At 49.0% G+C, this 18201-nt stretch overlaps 3 protein-coding genes and 1 pseudogene across 3 annotated transcripts; 3 read left to right on the top strand and 1 right to left on the bottom strand.

The window, feature by feature from the left end:
* The first annotated feature begins 5147 nt into the window (after window positions 1–5147).
* On the top strand, window positions 5148–6141 carry LOC117843477 (putative gamma-glutamylcyclotransferase At3g02910). The gene is made up of 2 exons (XM_034724067.2): window positions 5148–5492; window positions 5578–6141. Exons 1-2 carry the CDS (start codon window positions 5232–5234, stop codon window positions 5839–5841), a joined length of 525 nt encoding a protein of 174 aa, XP_034579958.1. The 5' UTR covers window positions 5148–5231; the 3' UTR covers window positions 5842–6141.
* Window positions 6142–7304: 1163 nt separating this feature from the next.
* On the top strand, window positions 7305–11559 carry LOC117843475 (uncharacterized). Its single transcript, XM_034724066.2, has 9 exons — window positions 7305–7887; window positions 7991–8197; window positions 8298–8513; window positions 9224–9290; window positions 9387–9533; window positions 9633–9724; window positions 10241–10426; window positions 10503–10639; window positions 10953–11559. Exons 1-9 carry the CDS (start codon window positions 7357–7359, stop codon window positions 11260–11262), a joined length of 1893 nt encoding a protein of 630 aa, XP_034579957.1. The 5' UTR covers window positions 7305–7356; the 3' UTR covers window positions 11263–11559.
* A 141-nt stretch (window positions 11560–11700) lies between these two features.
* On the top strand, window positions 11701–13377 carry LOC117844360 (cytochrome P450 71A4-like; annotated as a pseudogene).
* Window positions 13378–13470: 93 nt separating this feature from the next.
* Window positions 13471–17733, bottom strand: LOC117843474 (putative disease resistance RPP13-like protein 2). The gene is made up of 3 exons (XM_034724065.2): window positions 17276–17733; window positions 16709–16854; window positions 13471–16289 (listed from the first exon to the last, which is right to left on the bottom strand). The coding sequence occupies exons 1-3, from the start codon at window positions 17621–17623 to the stop codon at window positions 13847–13849; spliced, it is 2937 nt and encodes a 978-aa protein (XP_034579956.1). The 5' UTR covers window positions 17624–17733; the 3' UTR covers window positions 13471–13846.
* Window positions 17734–18201: the final 468 nt, after the last annotated feature.

Here is an 18201-nt window from a genome sequence, read left to right as displayed (position 1 = left end):
TCTGTGTAGTCCTTATAATCAAGTATATCCTGAATTTCGCGGTTCAAACCACCACAAAAACGTGCCATAGCAGCATTGTTTTCCTCCAATAACCCACAACGAATCATGCCTATTTGTAATTCCTGGAAATATTCCTCAACAGATTTGGAACCTTGCTGAAAACGTTGCATTTTATTAAGCAAATCGCGAGCATAATAAGAAGGCACAAATCTGTGGCGCATAGCAGTTTTTAATTGCTCCCAAGTGGTTGGAATGGTATTGGGATGTTTGTGTTTATATTCACGCCACCAAATTAAAGCAAAATCAGTAAATTCACTAATAGCAGCTTTAACTTGAGAATTAGCAAGAATATCATGGCATGAAAATTTATGTTCAACTTCTAATTCCCAATCAAGATATGCAGCAGGATCATACTTGCCATTAAAAGGTGGGATTTTAAATTTAATCTTGGAAAAGGAATCATTACCACCGGAACGGCGTGGCACGCGACGGGCACGGCCTCGGCGGTCGCCATCGTCCTGGTCCGAGTCACCACCATAACCCTGCTGCAACTCTGCGACTGTAGTGTGCAATGCATCGAGTCTTGCCACAACTGAGTCGAGTGTGGCCTTAGCGGCCGTCTGTGCAAGGTCGAGCTGATCACACCGCTCGGTCGTCGAGGAGATCGTCGAGTCCAGCCGTTCATGAATCGTCTGAATGTCGGTGACAAGCCCTTCAACTTGCGCCCGTATGCCCTGCAGCTGGTTAGCCCCCGCATCGACATCATCTGCCATGGTTAGCGCAAATACAAGAACACAAGCGACGACAAAACAGGGGTGTAACGGCTCACAAGGCGCTCACACTAGTGCTGTTATCAAATTCTTATCCGTTCTTACCACGCACACAGGGGCGAATTGCAACCAACCGGTGGAACTCACGAAAGATTGGAGGAGTGATTGCCTGGAGAAACAAAATATGCTCGTCGTAGAACTATGTGGAGTTCTGGGAAGGCTGCACTCAAATGAAGGATTAGCACAATCAAACAATAATGCAAAGTTGAAAGATAGTGCCAAACACGTAACAAGAGTTGCTGGTAACAAGGAAAATCGAAAGAACAGAGGCAAGGTGGAGAGGGCGCACCTCTTTTTTTTTTATTTCTGTTTTTTTTTTCACAGAGGGTGCCCCAAAACTGATAATATGAACACAGAGGATCTCAAATATCAAATTGCGGCATACACTTTTTCCGAAAGTACAGGGGTATTCTCTCTCTCTCTCTCTCTCTAGAGTAAGGCGGACCTCAGAATAAAAAAAAGGACCAAGAAAGAGAGATACGGATTTGAAAGGCTGGCACGGAATGCGTGGGGGGGGGGGGGGAATTTACCCCAGAGAGTCGTGACCCAGGAGGAGTCACGGCGCGCGCAAAGGAAGGTTCCACCGAAACAAATCCGAATCACCTTCCTTCTCCCTGTTGGATTCTTCTTCGTCTTTTTTTTTTGGCTTCTTTCCCTCTTTTTTTTTTTGCACTTTCCTTTTTTTTGTTTTTTTGATTGCTTTCGATCTTTTTTTTTTGACAGGGGAGGGGCGATCGGAGTAGTGGGATGGCGCGGCGCGGTTGTCGCGGGGGGAGGTGCGGTGGGCGCGGCTGGTAGGGTTGGCGAGCAGCGGAACGGCGGCGGCGGCGAAAACTAGGGTTAGATGAAAAACGAGAAACAAGAGATTAAACACAAGTAACCAGCAACAATTGAACGAGTAGGCACACAAATTCAACAAAGACACTTATTGAAAGAATGTGCGAGGCTAAACGGTTGCTGGGACAAAGGATCTAACCTGGAAAAAATTTGTTTTGGTTTTTGTGGACTGTAGGAAGGGAAAAACACTCGGTAAAACTCACCGATCAACCTGGAAAGCTGATACCACTTGATAGAGTCGGAGTGCCCGATCTTTCGGTGAGTGGAGATAAATTCGACTTGGAGGAAGTAGACCCTCACGATCCGACTACGACGAGCGAACCCGAAGTGCCAATGCAATCGCTGAACCAACTCCCGATGGTTACCAACCTCGCCGGTGCGAGATCAGCCTGATCACGAAGATCGATTCCTGTCCGCAATCGAAGAACGAACAAGAAAGAGAGGCGAGCAATCTAAATATCACTCGAAGGTGGAGTTCTGAATCACAAGGACAGCGCGTATTTGCGCGTGTTCAAGAGTAGCTAAAGCTAGATGTAAAACAAAACTCAAGTCGTAAACAAAAAGGACTCGGACTAAATAAAGGGGGCGCAGCCCCTGGAGTCCCAAGGGGTCACGGCGCCCAACCCTAGGCGCCCCACCTGGGCTGCCCTGTTGGGCCATCTTCTTATTCCGATGGGCCTTCGTTCCTTAACAGCATGATGAAGTTTAATTCTCTCGCACGGGCTCGAGTGATTGGCCCAACTGGATGAGCAACTGTAGGCGCCTGAGGTGGAGGAGCAACTGGAGGCGCCTGAGGTGCTCCTGGTGTAGATGTACTCGTGGTGTCCTCATCACATCGCCTATTATTATCAATTACATATTATTAGTCATTGGTATGTGATTTGTTCACCGATATTATTATTAAGTACATATTATTACGTATTATACTATTTGGGTAATTTTAATAAAGATTAGTGTGTTACTTTATATTATTTTCTAGTGAAAGAAGTAGGTAATTGAGATACACAGTGAGGGTTTTTTTAGAATATTTACAATCACGGTGGTGGATAATTTTTTCAAAAAAAAGAATGGATTCAACAACTCATTAAGAATGATGATTAGAGTTGACCATTTTGATTTTTATGAAAATCCTAGGATTTATCTTTTGTGAGAATCTTATAATTTATTATTTGTGGGAGTTTCTTAATATTAAGATAACTAATTTGTGATAATGGTAAAAAGAAAAGTGGTTTGGACAAACTTTGTAATGGATGATGTATTCTTTGTCATTTCTTGAGATTCAAATGAAACAAAACCTTACATTGTATAGCACCGGACACGTACCATTCATATGTCCTAGTGAAGCAAAGCCAATTCTGAGAGGGTGCTTGGTTCTACAGAAAAACTTACATTGTATAGCACCAATTCTGAGGGGGTGCTTGGTTCCACAGAAAACCTTACATTGTATAGCACCGAACACGTACCATTCATATGTCCTAGTGAAGCAAAGCCAATTCTAAGGGGGTGCTTGGTTCCACAGACTAAAGTTTAGTCCCTGTTACATCGAATGTTTAGATACTAATTAGAAGGACTAAACATGAGCTAATTACAAAACTAATTGCACAGATGGAAGCTAATTCGCGAGACGAATCTATTAAGGCTAATTAGTCCATAATTTGATAATGTAATACTACATTAAATATGTGCTAATCATGAATTAATTAGGCTTAATAGATTCGTCTCGTGAATTAGCCTTCATCTGTGCAATTGATTTTGTAATTAGTCTATATTTAATACTCCTAATTAGTATCTAAGGCCCTCTTTGGTAAGGCTTCGGCTGCGGCTTCTCCACCACCAGAAGTTGAAGCCCTATCAAAGGGGCACGAACAAAATGGCTCCCGTCCAGGAGCTTCGGGAAATCCGCTCTCTGGAGCCCTTTGGTGGAGGAGAAGCTGAAAAAATTGGCTCCCCGCAGCTTCACTCTCGACCGCAGGGGCAACTGACCTTCTTGCCCACCATGACCCGTGGTGGAGGGAGGCAGCGCTGGGGCCGTCAGACGGCCCCAGCTGGGCCGGTCGATGGCGGCGCTGGGGCCGTAGGGTGTGAGGCGGAGTGAGGTGGCGCTGGGGCTGGCAGGCTGGTGGTGCTGGGAGCCGGCGCCGTGGGGCAGCGAACGGCGGCGCCAGGTGCTGGCAGTGGAGCGGAGACGCTGGGGCGGCGATAGAGCATAGAAAAGCAGGGGCTAGTGGATAAGGCCGGCTCTCAAGCGAATGGAAGCGATTGGATAAGGTGCTGGGGTGCGGCTGGTGTTGCCATTGCGTGAGGAAAGGAAGTTAAATAAATGAAGGAAAGAGAAAAAAAAGAAGGAGAAAAAAGAAAAAGGAAAGGCATTATGAATATTTTATATTTTTATTCATGTTACACATGTAGGAGAAGTCGTTTTGCCAAACATTTTTCCATCCAGACTATCTGAAGCTAAAAAAAGCTATTTTATCGAAGAAGCCACATTTGCCGCAGCCCTGCCAAATGAACCCTAAACTTTCAATATGACAGGGACTAAACTTTAATATGTGGAACCAAACACCTCCTGAGTCTTCGTGAACAGTAGCCTGATGTAGCGATTTTCCTTATGAGCCACTAACACGTGGGTCCGAGCGCTCATGGACCCATGCGTCGGTAGACGGTAGGTCATGTTCCTCCGCAGTTACCATATAAAACTGCTTCTGGTGTTAGCGGAGCATAGCTTCTCCACCGGCTTTTGTGAAGCCCCTACCAAAATGGCACCACCATGAAAGTCGGGAATAAGTCATAAAACGGCTTAGGCTCCCTTTGGTAGAGCTTCTCCATCAGTTTTTAGTGAAGCCCTACCAAAAGGGCAATTTCAAAACGGCTCCACCACCGAAGCTGGGGAGAAGTCGCAAAACGGCTTACACTAGAGAGGAGCTAAAAAAAATTGGCTTCACCGGCTTCTCCTCTCTTTCCAAGCATTAAGTGATTCTAAAATTACCCATATTGCCATTGAGAAGCCATTTTACCAAATATTTTGCAAAACGACTTCAGTTCCGCTAGAGAAGCCACTCCACCAAAGGAGCTGGAGCTGAAGCTATTTTAGGAGGGGCTGGAGCTTTATCAAACAGAGCCTAAGGAGGAGAAAAAAAAAGTGGTTTCACCAGTTTCTTCTCCTCCTCTAAATATTAATTGATTATAAAATTACCCATATTACTATTAAGAAGCTGATTTACTAAATATTTTTTCAAAACGGCTTCGGATTCAATAGAGAAGCCATTCCATCGGAGAAGCCGGACCTGAACCATTTTGGCGGGCCGGAGGTCTACCAAACGGAGCATCAATATACATGACACTGTAGCGCATGATCCGATCCATCCATTTTTAAACAAATGGCGGTAAGTCAGAGATTCCACGGTGCCTGCCTCCGTATGGAATCCCTGGCAGGTGGGCCCCACCAACCAGCCGTGTGAGTCCCTCTCAGTAGTTGGAGCTGTCGTGTGATCCACTGCAAAGGGCAGTACCGCCGAGGTACCACCTCCCCGCTCGCGGACCAGCCGTTGCCGTTCGGAAACGACAATGGCGGAGGCGACGCCGACGAGGGTGTTCGTGTACGGCACCCTGAAGCGCGGGTTCCCCAACCACCCCCTCCTCGTCGCCTGCGCTTCCCCCTTCGTCGGGGCCGCCTCCACTGCCGCCCCAGCCTCCCTCGTCATCGGCCCCTACTCGGTCCCCTTCCTCCTCCCCACCTCTTCCTCCTCCTCCTCCTCCGGCCGCGTCGTCTCCGGCGAGCTCTACGCCCCATCCCCCGCCGCTCTCGCGGAGCTCGACGCCTTCGAGGTAAGTGTCTCGTCTCCTCCTTAGATTCGCCCTCCTTACTCCACCGGTTTGGTTATCCCCGTTTCAGCCTTCTCCTTCGTCGCAGGGCACCCACATCGGCGTCTACGAGCGCCGCCCGATTACCGTCGTGGCCGATGGATCGGGCGAGGTGGTGGAGGCGGAGGCGTACTTCGCGCACCCGAGCTACGCGGAGGCGCTCTGGCGGCGCTGCGGCGGCGAGGCGGCCGAGATCGGGGAGTACACCGCGGACCATGCCAATAGGTACATCCCAATTACTGAGCGCATTACCGACGCCACTGGGCTCATCGATGCCATCCATAGGTTCCTCGCCACTGCCCCAGACAACTGACTTGGTGTTTATGGATTGGTACCCGAATCTGTCACCTGTTGTTTCCTTGGCTAGTGCTTTGGTCGCAGCTCTTATTTGGTGGAGCCTGCGATGAATTTTTAAATGTATTCATGCTGCAAATTTGCAGACACTCTTTTGTGCTATTCACAGTTGTTTTCAGAATCACTTAGTCCAAGGTTTTGGACAAACCAATCAAGGTTTGCAAACAGAGTCAGTTTGTCTATTCAGTACTGATTGTATACATTATTGGAATGCCAACTATTAAGTTTATCAAATGCAACATAGTTGTAGTGTCCTGAATTCTTATGCGCTTTTATCCAAATATACTTGGTAGTTTGTATCAGGATTTGCACCGACTTGTTTACTCATATTTGTTGAAATCCCACAGGAAAACATGTTGATGATCTTTAGCATTTAGTGAGTCCTCGACAGGTGCTAATTTATGCACTGCTTAATGCAAAGTACATCCTTTGGATCTGCATTCTCAAATAAGACGCTGACTATTACATAGGAAAGGTAGATAGAAGAACATTATGATCTTGTGTTAGTTGAGGAAATGGCGAGTCGTCCAAAACTAGCAGGGGCAATGACAGCTGACAGGGGGCTTCGGGCTGACTTGGTGTCTTTTTTTCTTAGCGAGGGGCCGAGGGCCATGTTTCATTGGGAAATGTTCAGAAATCTGAAAGAAGGAATACTCTGTGAAAACCCAGAGAGATGAGAATTTGGACAACTGAATTGCTAGTGGCAGAATTTGGACTGCAGAGCCGGAGTCGCATAGTCAGGGCTGTTCTCATTAGCAGTTTTTGGAGAGGCAAGTACAACTGTACTCCTTCTGTTCCAAATTACTATTCGTTTTAACTTTCCAGGTACACAATTTTTTATATGCATCTAGATATGTAGATAGATATATCAAAAGTTATGTACGTAGAAAAATCAAAATAAATAGTAATTTAGGATGGAGTAGTTTTTACAACGAGATTGAAATCCAAATCACTGCGGTCCTCTACCTAGATGGTTTTGGAGATTGCTGCACACTTGTTTCCAACAATGCGAAATCTGTTTTCCTTGTTGGTCAGCACACAATTAATTTGCTAAGCTAAGATCTACCTAAGCTTCAGCATCGAGCGAAACATATAGCAAAAAAGAGATATCCTGTGGTAAAAGAGCAGACTGGGATTTGACTCAGTGGTATGTTTGCAATTTTTTTTCTCTTTTTAAGTGCAGGGTACAAAAGTGCCAAAGGCGGTTAGAATTATCGTTGAAGGAAAAAATTCATGTGCTGTGCCGTTTGCATTTTTTAAGGGGCGGAGAGCACAACAAAATGGAGAATGTGCCGAACGCGGATAGAATTAGAAGGGAAAAGATCATATGTTGGGCCAGTCCAGCCCATCTCATCCCTATCTTTGGGCTGGGCTCGAAAGGACTAGGCACAGTAGTAGAGAAATTCCGTGTCTCGACAACTCTCCCGAGACGACGGCGAGACAAGGGGGGGAGGGAGGAAGGAAGGGGATCGCCATGGCGGCGTCGCCGCAGCAGCAAGGCCAAGGCAGCCAGGGCGGCTCCGGCGGCGGCGGGTGGTCTCCCGAGCAATTCTGGTCGCTGCTGGACAAGGCGGACCGCCGCTTCGCCCGGGTGCGCGATCTCCCCCTCCTCGGCCGCCAGGAGCCCGACGCGTTCGCCAAGGCCTTCCGCGCCTACACTCAGCTCTGGCGGATGCAGCAGGAGCACCGCCACCGCCTCCTCGAGGCGGGACTCCGCCGCTGGCAGGTTGGCGAGATCGCCGCCCGCATCGCCCACCTCTACTACGCCCAGTACCAGCGAACCGCCGACACCGCGCTCCTCTCCGAGGCGTTCGTCTTCTACCACGCCGTCCTGGACCGGGCCTACTTCCTCGACGCCGACCACCACCTCACCCCGGCCAAGCACCTCCGCTTCCTCGCCAGGTTCCTCCTTGTCGCCCTCCTCCTCGCCAGGCGCGCCCACACCGTCCCTCGCCTTGCCGCAGACATCCGCGCGCTCCTCGACGACTCCAAAAAGTCATTCCAAGTGCGTGCTAGTACAATTCTACACTCGAATTCAGTTGATCTGGTTAATTTAGCGATCGATTTGATTCAATTCGGACTCTTGCAAATCATGCTTCACCGTGCAGGAAGCCGAATACAAGGAGTGGAAGCATGTCGTGCAAGAGATCTTGAGGTTTCTTCGAGCTGACTCGCCATTTATGAACATGAGGCCGCTCAGGTACAGCTATGCATTTGATCTGCCTCCGGACAAGCTTCCGACCGTACCGCCTACTGTCAAGAAGCGAGGTCTTGTCTTAAGTGACGCCATACTATGCAGCTACTACCCCAACGAGGTAATGCTTTCCCATCTTCCTCACACGAATTTAACTTATGCTTTGGCCTTTTTTTGGGAAGTAAAGTACTGAAGAAACATTGTCATTACCGTTCATCCAGGTCAAATTTACAGACCTCTCCATAGATGTATTCAGAATGCTTCAGTGCCTCGAATGGGAACCATGTGGTTCATTTGCACTAAACAATGGTTACAGTGCCCACGATGAAAGTGGACAAAATCAACCCAATCTCCTGAAGGATCTAAGAGATGCCGCACTGCCTCCAAATCCACTTAAGACAAATCTCAATCGCCCTTCGGTGACACATTTCCTAACAGTAAGTTCACCTTTCAGTTTTTCTTTCTCATTTTCCACTGCTTCCTGGATGTATGCAATACTTGGTGTTATTTTTCCAACATTGTAAACACTCTGTATCCACTATACAGCAGTACACTTGCCAGTCCATTGCAATCTGAATAAAAGAAAACTACCATGTTCATCAGCATATTTGGAAGCTTTCTGATATATGCAATGGGTTGGTCCTGAGAGAAATCTATTGGAGTACTTACTCATGCATTCAAAAGTTAATGTTACCTCTGTAACAGCGAATCTGTTCTGCTTGTAATAATGTGGAATCGGCTAGTTGGAAGATTAAAAATTGCAGGGGCCTGAAAATATATTCTACTATGAACTAACTGATCTTAATTATTAGATGAGGAAGTATGATCAAAGGAACGCTGCTTTATTACTCCTCTTTCTTGTTTTTCTTATGCACCATATTCCTCCGCTTTGCTGGTGACATTTTGTGCACCCATTAGTTCATGACATGAGTAGTTGCATACTTTTGGAGAAAGCGCTACATCGTAGAAGCTTGAACATCAAACTTAAGTTAGTTTGTGCTCATGATTCTTTTAGCTGGACTTATTCAGCGCTGCCTATGCATTCAAAATTTTAGGAGAAAAGAGTTATATGCAGCCGTTATCGTTCAACCATTTAATTATATAAATAGTGAACTTATTTATCTAAAATGTGTATATTTAAATCCAGGTCCTGGCCACAAAATGCGAGGAGCTTCCGTCGAATGGTATCATGTTAATATATCTTTCAGCTGCAGGTTAGTGCCGCAGGATTATTTGCTTAGATGTTCAGTAATGTACGCTGTATGTTGAGGACATGTCAGTAAGTCAGTTAACATTCAAATATCTTTCAGGTGAGATGGGAACTTCTGGATGCTGTCCTGATACTGGTGAAAAGATTGTGAGCAACTTTAGTAAGTTTGATATATCCAGTACTAGTCATACCAGTTCAAAGGAAGACAAAGAACCTTGCCTATGGTTAGGCTGCCGAGAAACTGAGGGTAATTTTTTCATTTTATTTAAGTTGCCCGTTTTTTTTTTACTGTAGTTATACCCTTTTCAATAAGAAGTATATTGTTTGACATGTCCAAAACATCTAGGTTCAAATTGCATATACCCCGGTGATTTAATCCCATTTACAAGAAGACCCCTATTTTTGGTGATTGACAGTAGCATCAGCTATGCATTCAAGGCAGGTTTGTTTAATGTTTTTTCCCTCCCTAGTCCTGAGCAACCACTATATCGCCAATACGGGCTGGAATTTTTTTGTTCTTTTCTGTATGACTATCCATTGACAGCAGCCCACCTCAATTTGGTTGGGACTATAAGGCTGGATATCCATTGGTTAATGCTTTGTACGGAATAGTGTAGTTTTTTTGGGTAAAGCACACGTGCTCATGTCATATGCAAATAAACCAGATTAATTATGTGCAAAACTTGATGTTCTGTTCAGATTTGAATTTCTTTGTCAAAACATGTAACTGGTTAGTTGTCCAAATATGATCTGTGGTTCTTATTTCCATCTTGACAGGGCAGGGGCTTCTGTGCCCTTATTTTACTGTGGAACCCTGAGCTTTGTGTAATGTTGTTCTTATTTAACTGCCCATTCCATTTCTTACTAAATATTTGGATACTGCTGATGTTTTCTCTTCTATACTCTGGATGTCTGCCATCTACTGTTAATTATAATTGTCCTTTATAATCGCAGTCTATTCATGGCATTGAGAGGGGGGAGACAGCTGCCATGTTACTCTCACCAAGTTCCCGATCTGCTGCTGCGGGATTCAGTGGTGATTCAACTCGACACACTGGTAGTCAGTTTACTATGTTCCTGACAGCTCCATTGCAAGCTTTTTGCCTCCTGATCGGCAACAATGGGGCAGATATCAACAGGGTACTTATTTTAGTAATGTTAACAAATTTCTTCAGACATTAGGGTGTCTTTAAAATCCTTGACATGGATTTTGTAGGATGCTTATAACAAGGCTGAGGAGTTATTATCATCGTCCCTAAATGAATGGGCCACTACTTTAGTTGCATCATCTTCACTTCATCCTGTTTGGGTTGAAGTCTTAAGCGATCCACTCCTGAGACGGCTGCTTCTAAGGTGAGCTTGTCAAATTTTGTTACTATCCTACTCATTCTCAACATATCGAAAGTGTGGTGCTTTTTGTCTGGAACTAGGATGGTTTGATCTTGGTCTGCCTTTGCTACATGAACATCACTATACTCTGTTCGGTCGTAAGCGGCTTCTTGTTAAGTTATTACTTAGTTTACATGCTTTAGGAATGCAATATGTTGAGCTGATCTTCCAATAATCTGCTGATTGTATCTTCCAGTCTCCTGTATAGATGATACACATATTTGATGTGATGACAATTATTTTTTTGGCTGAAAACTCAATTCAACTGTTTCTGCAGGTTTATCTTCTGCCGAGCAACCCTTTCCCTGTTCAAACCAACAAGCGGTAAGGCAGAATTCCTCCCGACCTGCGTGCCTCCTCTGCCTGAGTCAGTCGATGCAGAGAGCATGCTCTCCCAAAGCTGTGTGATGCGATTCGCGTCACACTTCGGCTCTGCCAGCCAGTTCGCGCTTTCTGAGATTACCACTTGGCCTGATGCCGACGCCGAGGAGGCTGGTGCCATCGGCTCAGCTGGCAGTGCCAACAGAGGTGTGCCTGAGACGGTCGGAGATTCAGACATCTCATACTCGTCTACCTCATCTTTTTGATGGACGGCTAGGCGGCTCTGCGGCAGCAGCAGCGGCGCTACATGATCTGTTGCTAATTGTTGCTGTGCCGGGCGTGCTCTTCTAAAGCTTTTGCTATGTCATCTGCCGATGCGGACCCATTTTGTAACTACCGGTGCCCCTTCGTGCTTGATATTACACCTCAAGCAGAAGTAGGAATGGCTTATCTTGTTTCTTTTTACTGAATTTGTTAGTCGCTGGAACATTCTGTTATTTGTTACTGAGTTTGGAAACGTGGAGGGGCTGTGCGAGAAGATTGGAAGTTTGCATGGTTGAAAATCTTTTTTTATTGGTATACAAAACATCAATACATGATGTGCCGGGAACGAAAGCCAAAGCCGTGGTTGCCCAAGCGCCGGCCGCGTCATGCACCCTGCGGCCGCGCGTTCTCTGGTTCGAACGAACGCGACTGCGGCGTGCAGGCCGTATCTATCGATTCTTCTTGAATTTCAGCGCCGTATCCTTGGATTCTTGAATTTCAGCGCGCATGTGCCTGGCATTTTCCTACTACTCGCTCTGGCCATTCCATGCGTGCTACCGCTACTGCTCGACGCTGTTCGCGGCGAGCGACCCGCTGCCATCGCCGCCTCTCGCCGTCCCCGCAGCGGCTCCCGCTCGTCGGCAACCTCAACCAGCTGATCGGCGGGCTCCCGCACCGCTCTCTGCGCGCGCTCGCCGCGGCGCACGGGCCCGTCATGCTCCTCCGCCTCGGCCGGGTGCCGGCCGTCGTCGTCTCCTCGGCGACCGCGGCGCGGGAGGTGCTGCGGGAGCAGGACCGCGCCTTCGCCACCCGCCCCTCGTGGCTCTCCGTCCCCAGCAGGCTCCTGTACGGCTGCACCGACATCGCCTTCGCGCCGCACGGGCCGTACTGGCGCGCCGCCCGCAAGGCCGCCGTGCGCCACCTCCTGGCCCCGTCTAGGGTGCGCGCGTACCGCACCGTCAGGGAGCAAGAGGTGGGCGCTGCTCCGGAGGGTGGAGCGCGAATGCCGTCGCGACTGCGGCCTCGTGCGCCTGAGCGAGCTCCTGAGCGGCTTCGCCAAGGACGTGGCCGGGCGGATCGTGCTCGGTGTCCCCGCCGCCGGGGACGGTGATTGGTGGCGCGCCAAGGTGGACGCGCTGCTGGAGGAGAGCAACGCGCTGCTCGGCGCCTTCTTCCACGTCGGCGACTACATCCCGTGGCTATCGTGGATGAGCGCCGCCGACGGCACCGACGCCAGGGTGAGGAGGGCGTTCGAGAGGATCGACCGGATCCTCGACGAGGTCGTGGATGACGCCGCCGGCAGGCAGGTGGCGGAAGCGGGACGAGCAGGCGTCCACGACGATGCCGCCTTCGTGCACGTGCTGCTCTCGCTGCAGAAGGAAGAAGAACCCGCCGGCGCCGGGTCGGCGGCGGAGTGGCGCCTCAGCAGGGACAACGTGAAGGTCCTGCTGGAGGACCTGTTCGGAGCCGGGACGGAGGCGACAATCATCGTCCTGGAGTGGGCCACGGCCGAGCTGCTCCGCGACAGGGGCGCCATGCAGAGGCTGCAGCGCGAGGTGAGGCGAGCTGGCGGCGGCGGCGCCGACAGTTCCAACTCCCTGATCACCTAGCAGGACCTGCTGGCCATGGAGTACCTGAGGGCCGTGATAAAGGAGACGATGCGGCTGCACACGCCGGGGCCCTTCCTGCTCCCGCGCGAGTCCATGGAGGACACGCGTATCAGCGGCCAGGAGTGCTACGGCTACGACGTGCCCAAGGGTACCATGGTGATCGTGAACGCGTGGGCCATCGGCAGGGACCCGGAGGCCTGGGAAGCGCCGGAGGAGTTCCGGCCGGGGAGGTTCGTCGGCAGCGAGGTGGACTTCCGGGGCCAGCACTTCCAGCTGGTACCGTTCGGCGTCGGCCGCCTGATGTGCCTGGGGGTCAACCTCTCCATGTCCGTGGTGGAGCTCGCGCTCGCCAACCTCGTGGCGCGGTTCGAGGGGGCGCTGCCGGAGGGGGAGCGCCCGGGTTCACCTCGCGGAAGAGGGCTCCCCTCCGTGCCGTCACGACACGGAGCTGGCCGGCCAAAGCAAATTCTATGTAGTGATGAGGGCACATATATGGTGGGGACATGATCGCTAGGTATATTTGAACAAATTTCTACAAAGATTTGTCCACCTTTTGATGCTAAACCAAAACAAATCTCTGCACACTGAAGAATTATAAACTAGTAAACTACATTGTACCGGAAGTCGTTGATGATCGAAAATGTTTCAGCAAGGTGCATCAAAAGTCCGTACCAACAAGAAACTGATTGCATGGTGGGGGTGAACCTTTGTTCAGTAGGGACTGCCTCACCTCTCTCTCACCTGGTTCAGTACCTTGTGGAGCACCTGAAGGTGCTTCTGAGCTTGTTACAGATTTACAGGTGGTGAGTCGAGGTTTTCTAAGGAGGCAGCAGGTACATTCTGGGCGGACGGAAACCTTGAAGAGCCTGCAGGTTGTACCTCTTGATTCTGTACAGAACTTGTGGTTGCTTCTGCTGCATTGATATGTAAACATGCTACTCCGATGATGACCTAATCCACTCCACACACGAGGACCTCAATGTACTTGAATGTCGTCTGCTGCTTTCCCTACACCAGGACCAGCACCCTCCATGACGCTGAAACATGATTCAGAAGCCACCGCGTCGCGTTGTTCATGCGGTATGCGTGCCCTTCTGACTAAATGACCGGGAACAACTCCTCGGTCTGTTACCATCGTGGGGGTAGTCAGGCGTTTGATCTTGCCGAAAAGCTTCTCATCCTCAAGCTTTATATTATCGACAATCTCTGGCATATTGTAGACTGCCACTTCTTGGATGTGTTCCAAGCCATTCAAGGCCTTAAGGGTCCTTAAGCTGTCACAATCATACATGGCTAAGATGGAAAGCATTGGCATCGCCCTTTTGCCTATCACTAGCTCCTGTAAGGTCGACACTTCCTTAAGCTTCAGTTTTGTGAGGCTCGGGAATCCGTCATGGAAGAACAGTGTTGTCTCAATGCATGAAACAACTAAGAGCTCCATCTCAGCAAGGCGTGGCAGTAGAGAAAGTTTGTCCACAAACTGCTGTGACAGTTCTGATTTATGCAAATGGAGAACGGTAAGGTTTGGTAGGACATAGCGGTCGCCCAGCAAATCATTTGTTCCTTCTAGCTTACCATGCAGGATGAGGACCTGGAGACGGCGCATGCTTGAGGTAGTGAACATGTTAGTTGGAAGGACTTCACCTGATAAATTTAGGTATACAAGGAATTCCATTTTCCTCAGAGCAGCTGAAAGTGCAGTAATATGGGGTGCTGAAATGCCAGACAAAGACAGTGATCGGAGATAGATCATATTGTTCAAGGGGCACTTCTTCTCATCCCAAAAATCAGAAGGCACCACACCATTGAGTGTCATCAAATTATTCAAGGGAACCGAACAATTAGGCAAAAGCATTTTCTCAGCAAGCACATGCCGTAGCGCTTCAATTCCCCAAAATTCATCTACAGTTTTCCCCACATTTGTTCTCCTTACGTCCAGTGTCTGGAGATTGTCAAGCTTATACATGGATGAGGGGAGCTCCTCCAAGTTGCTGTTCCTAATGCCAAGGTACCTCAAGTGGATTATGCTTCCAATCTCATCTGGCAGCTTTTGCATCTTAAGACCATTCAGGTCGATGACTCGGAGGAATCTGGAGCCCTGTAAGAAGTGGAGTCCATATAATGTATTTGAGCCAACATTCTCTGAAATGCTACAGGCTCTCGAGCACAACTCCGCAAGGTTGCCCCATAATGACTGAGGTTGCAGCTCTCCAAAGCTTGAGCTGCTGCGTTGGTCTTCTGCAAAATCACAGAGAAGAGAGCGCAGCTTGGGGAACGCATTAGGAATGTGGACATATGCATCCACATAATTCTGTATGGCAAGGCGCCGGACTGTGTTTGGATTTACAACATTAGCTTGATGGTGGATTTCAAGGAAACAAGAGTCTTGTGCTTCAGACTCCATAAAGGCATGGAGCAGATTGTGAATGGATACTAGCTTGATGCATCCTCCAGCATCCTTCTCCATGACCTGGACTAACCCTCTTGAGACCAGCTCTTTCAGATAGTCAAACCCAACATCCTCCAGAGTTTCTGCCTTCTTTGGCACTATAAAACCCTCAGCAATCCAAAGACGCACCAAACGATCTGGGTAAAGAATAACATTTTCTGACACGGATGCAAAGTAGAGGAAACATGACTTAAGGTAGTGCGGCAAGTCATCAAAAGCCAAAGACCATATGCTTCTAACTGGTTTTGGCTGGCCATTGGACTCAAGTTGTTCAAAGACATCGTCCCACTCCATGGGAATTGCCTTTGATCGTAAAACTCCTGCAAGAACGGAAATGGCGAGAGGTAGACCTGTTGATATATTGTGAACTTTTTCATAGTAACCCCTGCTCCAATAATTTTGCGGAGGTTCTCTTGCACCAAAAACTCGTTGACAAAACAACTGCTCTCCGTGTTTCATGTCAAGATAAGGAAGCTCAATGGGAGCTATCTGTGGGTCAATGTGATTGATTTCCTTCACATTTAGATGTGTGGTGATTAAGATCCAGCTGCCATTGGTATCTGGCAGCACGTCGAACAATGAGTTCCAGTCGCTAATGCTAATTAAACCATCAAGAACAACTAGGTACGTCCTGTTCTGAAGGTTCTGTGAAAGCTTGAGTTCCTTATCGATGATTTCCTCGTCACCAGGAGCTTCTGGGACCTGTGAGCTGACCTGCGTGTACATAATCTCTACATAGTCCCTGAACCTGATATGTTGTGGAAGACATACCCAAGCATGCACCTCAAAGTGTTTCATGATATCTGGGTCGTTGTACAGCTGTTTTGCAAGTGTGGTCTTCCCAATGCCACGCTCCCCCAAAATTGAGATGACAGCTCGGTGAGAAATGTTTCCTTCTTTGTTCATGATACGGTTCTTGAGGATCTCAAATTCATCTTGTCTGGAGCCCATAACATATTTATCCTCGTACCTGCGGCATGTTTCAGTCAGCACTAATTTCAATATTGAAGTTATGAGTTTACAACCATATAGTTTGCTTTCAACGTGCAAAGTTGCATAGAGCAAAAGAAGAGTCTAATATATTGTGAAAGGGCCTCTAGCCTAGTGGTTAGAGTACTTGAGTAGCACCCTCCGTGGGAGCGAATTAAATGGGACTAGAATAAAAAACTATAAAAAATAGGTAGGGGCTTCCCTGCTGACTTCGGTCAAAAAAGAGTCTAATATATTATGTATTTTCTGAAGGGCACTTTGCTATGGTAGAAAGAGCAGTGACCGCTTTAAAATGAGAAGAAATTGTGTACTGGTAAGACATGAATGCAGGGTAAGACTAAAACAGGTTAAATTGAAGTACAAGAAGATAAAAAGAATGAACACTAGACAGCAGTGTACCACTCTGGATCTGCTTGAACTGATGATGAGCTCCAAATTTCAGAAGGAGAACTTTCAATTTGATATGTTTCCTTGTTCTGATTAAGTTCATCGATCCTTTCATTGATCTTAGCTATCTGTTTTGACAGCCCACGACGTACAAAAATCTGCACCAACATAGACATTTTAATTTGCAAACCATCAGCATAGAGACATGTGACCATCGGCACACAAACTAAGAACCGCGGAATGTGAACTGTACTGACTCACACGATTCGCTAAACCAAACCAAACCAAACCAGCAAATGCCTGGTTTTCAAATAAACAACCAAAAAGAGAGATTCTTAGATCACACATCTGTTTGCCCCAAAGGCCCAAAATTGTCACAAGTTGTTCAATTCTGTACTGATTCGCAAAGAAGAGCTGAGCTATCGAGACAGAATATCAGGAAACAGAGGTACGTGAAACAACAGTAGATAACCATCAATGGGAAGTAATTATTGTACCCACGACCGCGCTGATAAAGGTAAATGATGATTCGCACTTTGGTAGCCGATGAGCAGTTAGGGTTTAACTGGCGGAATTCACCTGCGTGACGAGGCCCTGGACGAGGCTGACGGCGTCGCGGCCCCAGCCCCAGCCCCACCAACTTCCCCGGCGGCGGCAGAGGTGGAAGGCCTCGACGCGGAGGTGGAACTCGTCGACGGCGTCCTCGACCTCGAAGGCGACCTCCCTGGTCTCCCGCAGCCAGAGCAGGAGCAGCTCGCTGGCGCGGCCGCGGCGCTGGCGGTCGGCCCCGCGGACGAGCGCCTGCAGGTAGGCCAGCTTCCGGCGCAGCGCCCGGATCTCGGCGTCCACGCGCAGCAGCGCCGTCGCCTCCGCCGCCGCCAGCTCGCCCAGCTTCGCCACCACCGACGTCACCCCCGCGTCCGCCATAGCTGCCGCCCCCGCCCGGCACCCGCCGCCTGTCGTCTGACACTCTCAGTCTGTCTTCGTGTGCGAAGGCCGCAGGCGCAATCAAGTTAGGTTGGTGAACGGGCCCTGGCCTACGTGATGTTATGGTGTGGTGTGGTGGCCGTTGGAGCGGGATCCACCAACTCAAGGACCAGAACAGAGCTGGGGAGATTCAGACCCCATGTGCACTTCATCTCAGCCCTACTTACTTGAGGCTCGAATTGGCCTTTGTACAGTAATTGGGCTACCTTTTGGGAGTTTTCAAGTAAACGGGCTGCCAAAGTTAGGTCCAAATTCAGCCTCTGGGATGTCCCGATTTCAGCCCAAACTTCGACACCTATTACCACCGGCCGCGCGCAGAACCCTAGCACCGCCCCCAGTCCCTCTCCCTCTCCCCCTGCGCCGCTTTCCGGTCCCCCGCCGCTCGCCCTGACCCCGCCGCTCTCCCCCTCCCCCGCGGCGCTCGCCCCCTCCCCCGCCGCTCTCCCCCCTCCCCCGCGGCGCTCGCCCCCTCCCCCGCCGCTCTCCCCCTCCCCCGGCGCTCGCCCCCTCCCCCGCCG

The sequence above is a fragment of the Setaria viridis genome, chromosome 2 (genome assembly GCF_005286985.2).
Source record: "Setaria viridis chromosome 2, Setaria_viridis_v4.0, whole genome shotgun sequence".
Classification (NCBI taxonomy): domain Eukaryota; kingdom Viridiplantae; phylum Streptophyta; class Magnoliopsida; order Poales; family Poaceae; genus Setaria; species Setaria viridis.
The sequence above is the reverse complement of the archived record's forward strand: the minus strand, read 5'-3'. Positions and strand labels throughout refer to the sequence as shown.